The following is an 8,156-nucleotide window of genomic DNA, read 5'->3' as shown; positions in this document are numbered from 1 at the left end:
GTGCACACACACACAAGCAACCAGGCCCCTGCATGTCCCTGTGCAAACGCACACACTTACCTCGCCCCTGCTTCCCCTGTCCCAGCACTGCCCACCTCTGCCTGCCCAGACTGTGGCGTCACTCTGCACCTGCCCCTGCCCAGGAGCAGGGGCATCATTGTAGCTTGGCGGGCCCTCCCCAACCAGTGACAGCCCCCCTGAAGGGTGTCCTGGCACCTGGGCACCCGGAGAAGGTGCGGGATGGGCCTGCTTACTCCCACAAACACCTCTGTGCTCCAGGGCCCAATCAATACCCTTCCCCCGCCCTCAGGCTCCATTTGCATTCAGGCTCTTCCAGAAAGATCTCTGACCCCCTCCTCATTACAACATGCTTTTCATTCAACAAACTTTGATGGGAGCTTGTCCAGGCCAGGCACCCAAGACACCCAGGCTGGTGGGGAAGAGGGCACAGCTACAGGCACCAGGGCCATCCAGCAGGGGAGTGTCCTGGAGGAGGCAGGGTCAGAGCCAAGCTGGGGAAGGGCAGGGCAGCAAGTGTCCAGTGGGAGTGATATGTGGCCATAGTCAGGGAGACCGTGGGAAGAAGGGCCTCTGGGAGTGCAGGCGAGGGTGACAAAAGGGGCGTGGGGGACACAGGTGGGGAGGTGTCCCTTCCCACGTGTGCAGGACCCCCAGGAAGGAAGGCTTCTCACGGGAGGAGCTGAGAGAGGGTTCCACTACCCCCTCGCCCCTGTCTCCGGCCCCTCTGCCCAGTGAAGCAGGAATGGGGGTGGGCACTGATGGTAATCCCCCCCCTCCCAGTCCATAGTCTCCCTTTCAGGGAGCCCTCGGGTATTGTTCTGCCTTTGTAAAGAGGGAGATCGAGTGACAAAGCCGAGTGGGTGGGCAGGCGGCCCAAGAGGCCTCTTCTCTCCAGGCAGCATCTGCATGGGGGAGGGGCCCTTCCACACCCCCACCTCTGGCTTCCCAGGAGCAGCTGTTGCCATGGTGAGAGTCCAGGCATCCCCCAGCTCCTGGGGCGCCCTCTCCCCCATTGCTACATAGGAAGGGCCCCCAGACTCCGCTCCGCCCTGCTGGGGGACAGGAGCACAAAAAACCTGGCTCCCAGGCCAGGGCTGGTGGTGGGAAAAGCCTCCACTGGCCTCAGCCTCCCCGCCCGGCTGCCAGCAGAGGGGCACCTCTGGAGCCCCCACCTCCTACACACACCCTGACGCGGGGCCCCCGCTATCATTCATGCACCTCTGCCTCCTGGAGGCCAGACACACAGAGAAATAAAATGTTCCCAAGGTCCTCGAGCAGCTGCTGGTATTAGGGTGGAGTGGGGATGGATGGAAGGCTAACTGTGAGTGCACAATGCGGGGACAAGGACCCTGGGCCCACAGAGCAGACCCTCCAGCCCCATCTAGGAGAGCTGGGCTGGGGGACTGCCCCTGCGAGGTGATGCTGGAGGCTGGTTGTGCCAAGCAGGGCAGGAGAGAAAAGGCCTCCTGGTCTGGGGAGATTGGAGGCATGATGGCAGGATGTGGCTTGGTGCTTCCATTGAGGGGGTGGGGAGGTGGGGGGGATACAGTGGGGGAGGGGGGAAGTCACGGCAGGAAATGAAGAGGCGAGTTGGGGGCTGTGCCTGGAAGGGCTTCATCCCCAGGAGCATGGGCTTCACCCTGGGCAATGGGAAGCTGCTGCTGACATTTTGGGAAACTGTTATCCTTGACCAGGGGGTCAATGCCAGGTCCTTTTTTTGCAAGATACCCTACCTCCTTGGGAAGGTCGGGAGCTTGTAGCCGCACCCGTCGTGGCTCAGGTGGGCTGAGTGCACGCTATGCGCTGGCCACAAGGCTGTATGCCCCTCCACGGATGCCCAATCTCATGGGGCCACTCCGAGAGCATGAGGCTGGGTGCACACCTAATACAGAGCGCCCCCCATCTTTCCTTCTCCCTTCCCTGCAGGCAAGTCTCTACATGGTGTGAGTGCACCAGCCTGAGTCTCCACCACGTGCCACAAGGGGCAGGTGCCCTTCCTCTGCTGGTGACAGGCAGCCTCATGCCGTGGAAGAGCCTGAACGCCCACCCTGATCCTTCCGAGCTGTGTAAACCCAGCAAATTATCTGGGGTTTCCTGTGCCTCAATTCCTCATCTGTAAAATGGTTACAGAAGTCCTTGCAAGACTGTTAGGAGGGTTAGAAAGGCCACTGTGTGAAGTGCCTGGCCCAGGGCCTGCTTCGTTCACGGGAGGTCCTGGGCCCCTCTCCCAGCCCCCCTGCAGGGCAGGTCTCTCCCTCAGCCTATCTCTCAGCACCCTGAGCAGCTGCTAGTGCGTCTGGACCTGTGGAGTCTGAGTTTTCCAGGTACGTCTAAGTCAAGGGGGTGAGGACAGACGGGGCAGGGCCTGGGGTGGGGGTGGGACCATAGTCTCTAAGTGAGTCCCAGACCAGAGCAGAGCCCTGTGGGTGGTCTGCTGGGTGGCATTTGTGTTTCCCTGCAGAGCTTCTCTGGGAGCCATGGTGGGAAGCGGGCAGGGCAGACACAGGTGCTCTGGGACTCCAAGTGGCCCCCAACAACCCCAGGCAGGATGGGGCGGGGTAGGCCACTCAGGGGTCGCCGTTCCAGATCTCACTCATTGTCACGGGCGGACTGAGCCACACCCATAGGGGGTCACAGATACCGCACTGTGCACTGGTGAATCCATCTGTACCACGAGGACAGTCCTCCTCGCTCCCCGTGGTTGAGGAGCTGCCCATGGGAGCAGGGGGGTAACAGTCTCATGTCATCCTGATGGCTCTCAGGTTTAGGTGAGGAGGGTATGAGGTGGACTCCTAAGGTACCCGTGGGACGTTGCTGTGTATCGCCCCTCTGCTCTGCAGGCATAGGAAGGAGAACAGGGCTCTGCCGGGGACTGGCGGGTGGTGGGGAGTGAATCTTGGAAGTTCTCATCACTGGTGAAAAAAAATGTGTAACTGTGTACCATGCCAGATGGTGACCACTTGACGTGGGGGCTGATTATTTCCCAATGTGCGCAAACAGCGAGTCATGCTGTGCATGTGAAACTAATATGAGGTTATGTGTCAATTATACTTTGATTTAAAAAGCCCAGAGTCCATGGAGCACCTCGGTGGCGCTCTGGGGGGTCTGTTGAGCCTCCAACTTCGGCTCAGGTCATGATCTTGCGGATCATGAGTTCGAGCCCCACATCGGGCTTGCTGCTGTCAGCCACAGAGCCACTTTGGATCTTCTGTCCCCTTCTCTCTGCCCCTCCCCTGCTTGTCTTCTCCCAAAAATAAATTTTAAAAAATAATCAATAAAAAGCCCAGTCTTTCAGCTCTAAGGGAAGCACTTTCTAAGGGTGTCCCAGAGGTGGCAAGGTGGCACCCGGGGGGGGGGGGGGGGGGGCGGAGCCTGTGTCCCCCAGGGGAGCGCAGCAACCTTATGAAACCAGTACGGGGGTGGGGAGAGCGCCTGGCTGGTGCAATTGGTAGAGCATATGAGTCTTGATCTCGGGGTTGTAAGTTCGGACCTTACTCATTTAAGATTACTTAAAAAAATTAATATCTTAAAAACAACAAGAAAACAAAACAAGAAAAATAAGTTCGGAGACAGTAACAAATGCAACACCTAATAGCTTCATACCCGTGGGTATGTCACTCCTCTGAGCCTCAGTTTCCCCACCTGGATTGAGGAGTAGAGACCAATGAAGTCAAGTGTGCAGCGTGACCCATAAGCAGCATGTGTGCTTGTTTTTACAGGATTATCTATCTGCCTGTTTTACAGAAAAGGAAACTGAGGCTGAGGGAGAAGAGCCCAAACTCACATACAACTGGTGAAGGCACAGGAAGCACTGGAATACAAGCCACCGGAATACAAGCCGGAGGCTTCCCAACGCGTGGAGGCCTCTAACAATGGTCTGCCGCCTGGGGTAAAGAGAAGGGACCCGGGGTGGAGGGCGGGGGAGTCTTCGATTGTCATGTCGCTGGGAGAGCGGGGAAAGCAAGGGAAGGGGAAGCACCGAGTGCGAGCGCGCGGGTCCAGGACGCACGTGCAGCCCATACCGCCGGAACTCGCCTACGCGGATGCCCCGGCGCGGCGGCGAGACGCGGCGCCTTTAAAGCCCGGTGGGGGGCGTGCCCAGCGCGCGGAGGGCCCGCCTCTGGGCGTGTCCGCCAGGCGCCCCGCCCCGAGGCTTGTAGCGGCGGCCCCGGGAGGCGGCGCCCGCTCTGGCTCCGCGGCCGCTCGAGTGGCAGCGGCTGTGGCGGCTCAGCGGGCTCGGTGCCTCCTCTCCCTCGGGCGGCTTCCCTGCGCGCTGCCGGGGCGCCCGGACGCACGAGGGCGGCTCGGCGATGGCCAGCGCCCCGCGACGTGGCGGGCGGGCACGGGGGCGCCGGACGGCGCGGCCCGAGTGAGCCGGGGCCGCCCTCCCGCCCTCGGCCGGGGCCGCCCGGGATGGCCGTGCCGCCGCTCCGCCGGGCGCTGCTGCTGTGGCAGCTGCTGGCGACGGGTGGCGCGGCGCTGGAGATCGGCCGTTTCGATCCGGAGCGCGGGCGAGGGCCGGCGCCCTGCCAGGCGGTGGAGATCCCCATGTGCCGCGGCATCGGCTACAACCTGACCCGCATGCCCAACCTGCTGGGCCACACGTCGCAGGGTGAGGCGGCCGCCGAGCTGGCCGAGTTCGCGCCGCTCGTGCAGTACGGCTGCCACAGCCACCTGCGCTTCTTCCTGTGCTCGCTGTACGCGCCCATGTGCACGGACCAGGTCTCGACGCCCATCCCCGCCTGCCGGCCCATGTGCGAGCAGGCGCGCCTGCGCTGCGCGCCCATCATGGAGCAGTTCAACTTCGGCTGGCCGGACTCGCTGGACTGCGCCCGGCTGCCCACGCGCAACGACCCGCACGCGCTCTGCATGGAGGCGCCCGAGAACGCCACCGCCGGCCCTGCGGAGCCCCACAAGGGCCTGGGCATGCTGCCCGTGGCGCCCCGGCCCGCGAGGCCCCCCGGCGACCCCGCCTCTGGCCCGGGCGGCGGCGGCACCTGCGAGAACCCAGAGAAGTTCCAGTACGTGGAGAAGAGCCGCTCGTGCGCGCCGCGCTGCGGGCCCGGCGTCGAGGTGTTCTGGTCGCGGCGCGACAAGGACTTCGCGCTCGTCTGGATGGCCGTGTGGTCGGCGCTGTGCTTCTTCTCCACGGCCTTCACCGTGCTCACCTTCCTGCTGGAGCCCCACCGCTTCCAGTACCCCGAGCGCCCCATCATCTTCCTGTCCATGTGCTACAACGTCTACTCGCTGGCTTTCCTCATCCGCGCGGTGGCCGGCGCTCAGAGCGTGGCGTGCGACCAGGAGGCAGGAGCACTGTACGTGATCCAGGAGGGGCTGGAGAACACGGGCTGCACGCTCGTCTTCCTGCTGCTCTACTACTTCGGCATGGCCAGCTCGCTGTGGTGGGTGGTGCTGACACTCACCTGGTTCCTGGCAGCGGGCAAGAAGTGGGGCCACGAGGCCATCGAGGCCCATGGCAGCTACTTCCACATGGCGGCCTGGGGCCTGCCAGCCCTCAAGACCATCATTATCCTGACCTTGCGCAAGGTGGCGGGCGACGAGCTGACCGGGCTCTGCTACGTGGCCAGCATGGATGCGGCCGCCCTGACGGGCTTTGTGCTGGTTCCCCTCTCCTGCTACCTGGTGCTGGGCACCAGCTTCCTCCTGACCGGCTTCGTGGCCCTCTTCCACATCCGCAAGATCATGAAGACAGGCGGCACCAACACGGAGAAGCTGGAGAAGCTCATGGTCAAGATTGGGGTCTTCTCCATCCTCTACACGGTGCCTGCCACCTGCGTCATTGTGTGCTATGTCTATGAACGCCTCAACATGGACTTCTGGCGCCTTCGGGCCACAGAGCAGCCCTGCCTGGCAGCCACCATGCCCGGGGGCCGGAGGGACTGCTCACTACAAGGGGGGTCGGTGCCCACCGTGGCTGTCTTTATGCTCAAGATCTTCATGTCGCTGGTGGTGGGCATCACCAGCGGGGTCTGGGTGTGGAGCTCCAAGACTTTCCAGACCTGGCAGAGCCTGTGCCACCGCAAGATGGCTGCTGGCCGGGCCCGGGCAAAGGCCTGCCGGGCTCCCGGGGGCTATGGCCGTGGCACCCATTGCCACTATAAGGCCCCCACCGTGGTCTTGCACATGACTAAGACGGACCCTTCTCTGGAGAACCCCACGCACCTCTAGGGACACAGGCCTGTGTGGGGCGGCTGTTGCCCCCTCCTGCCCCTCCCCCCCCCCCGGAGGAGACAGCTGACTAGCAGCTGCCCAGCTGTCAAGGTCAGGCAAGTGAGTGCGAGGGGCCGAGGACCAGGGCGTGGAGCCTCTCCTTCCACCCTCATTCACGGAGACCCAGTGAGGCTCACTCCCCTGTGGCCCAGTGGAGGGGGCGGGCCTGGCCAGGTCCCCACAGGGTCCTGGGGGAGCAGGTGGAGAGGAGGAGGGGCAGAAGGGGGCGTGGTCCAGCAGGGAGTTTATTTAATGATGTAATTTATTGTTGAGTTTCTCTGGAAGCTGTGACTGGAATAAACCCCCGTGTGGCACTGCTGAGTCCTCTGTGGGCTGGGAAGGGGGTAAGGTCAGAGAGTGAGGGTCCTGTAGGAGTCCCTCTGGTGGGGTGAGCTGGGTGGCTGCTGGCCTCATGGCCCCGGCCCCATTCTCTGCCTCCCCGCCGGTCAGGAGGACGTCCCTGTGGAGCAGCTGTCTTTGCAGGAGTCCCAGATTCTGTGTGTGTGCGTTGTCCCTTCTCACCAGTCTTTGCCCTTTGCCCGAGTCCTGGGTTCCCGCTTCCCAAAGTGTAACCAGGATGCCTGCCAGGATACTCAGGAATCCCCTGAGAGGACACCTCTGGCCCTGGGGACTCTAGCCTGTTTGGTGGCCCTGGGAAAGACTGCTTTCTTCATTTGTATAGAAAACGAGGGCATCAGCCTGTCTCCAAAGTTCCCTTGGGGGCTCAGGACCTGCTCCCGCTGTCTCCTATAGGCTGTCCTACTGTCCCTTCCCTGGGGCCTAAGGGCTAAGGCTGGAGTGACTGTCCTCATTGCCTTCCAAGATTGCTGGTGTGTCCACCTCTCTCCTTGGGCTCCTAGTCAGGACACCCCACGGCATCCCTTCATCTTACCAGGTGGAGTGGAGATGGGGCAGGACTGGCTGGTATAGGGGCATCTTGGTGGCACAGACACAGGGGATGGTGAAACCCTTGAGCAGCTCCGAAAGGGCTGCCGAAGGACTTGGGGTGCTGGGCACCGTGTGAGAAATGGGGCAGGTGCGGGGGCATATGCGTGGCTGCTCCAGGCCAGCTTACACACTCATATGCCCAGGGACAGGAAAAGGTACCTGTGTATCCGTGCGCCGGGCTTCGTCATCTCTGCCCACTGTAAGGAGTGTGTGGCTGTCCCAGAGACGCCCATCGGCTTGGGGCAGGAGGTCAGACCCCAGAGCCCCATCTTGGCCTCTGCTTTGGCCACTGTGACTCCAGCCAGGTGTATCGGTCATTGTCCTGGGTGCATGATACAGAGCCGGCATTCAGTGTCACTGCCAAGAGGCTCCAAGGGTCCAGCCTCACTTCAGAACCAAGGGGAGGCTCAAGGCCGACTGCTTCCTGTGAAGCAGGGCTAAGTGCCTAAACCCAGGGCCTCTCAGGCCGGAGCTCTTTGCCCTGCACCAGCCACCAAGCTCTGCGGGACAAGAAGGAAGCCAAATGGAGCCCCAACAGGCTGTGTCAGACTCCCATCAGGAGCTAAGAATTAAGGGCTGTCCCTCAGCACAAGCAGCAGCCCAGAGCCCCCAGGAGAACTCTGCCGCCTCGGCACCTTGGGCTTATGCATTTCATGCACGGGACGGCCCAGCCCATCCAAATCTTTCCTTCTCCGAGCACACAGGAGACCCTCTTGCCTTCTCTACAGCAAAGCCAAGTGACCCTAACACCTTGTAACTCCCTAGGAGGGTCCTTGACTGACAGATTGTGCCTACTGAATGTGACAGGGGCCCAGGTTGGAAGGGGAGACGGTGGCTGCGTGGATTGGGCTTGCAGGCCAGGTCTGCAGGGAGTGGCCCCAGTTCACCCCTGTCCCTTGCCAGTCAGCAGCCCTGGGAGAGATGATGCTTGACTAAGTCCCACCCAGCGGAAAAAA

At 62.1% G+C, this 8,156-nt stretch overlaps 1 protein-coding gene across 1 annotated transcript; it reads left to right on the top strand.

The window, feature by feature from the left end:
• Positions 1-4,114: 4,114 nt before the first annotated feature.
• On the top strand, positions 4,115-6,560 carry FZD9 (frizzled class receptor 9). The gene has a single exon (XM_049639210.1). The coding sequence runs from the start codon at positions 4,435-4,437 to the stop codon at positions 6,208-6,210; it is 1,776 nt and encodes a 591-aa protein (XP_049495167.1). The 5' UTR covers positions 4,115-4,434; the 3' UTR covers positions 6,211-6,560.
• The last annotated feature ends 1,596 nt before the right edge of the window (positions 6,561-8,156 follow it).

The sequence above is a fragment of the Panthera uncia genome, chromosome E3 (assembly GCF_023721935.1).
Source record: "Panthera uncia isolate 11264 chromosome E3, Puncia_PCG_1.0, whole genome shotgun sequence".
Taxonomy (NCBI): domain Eukaryota; kingdom Metazoa; phylum Chordata; class Mammalia; order Carnivora; family Felidae; genus Panthera; species Panthera uncia.
This window is presented reverse-complemented; position numbering and strand designations above follow the sequence as displayed.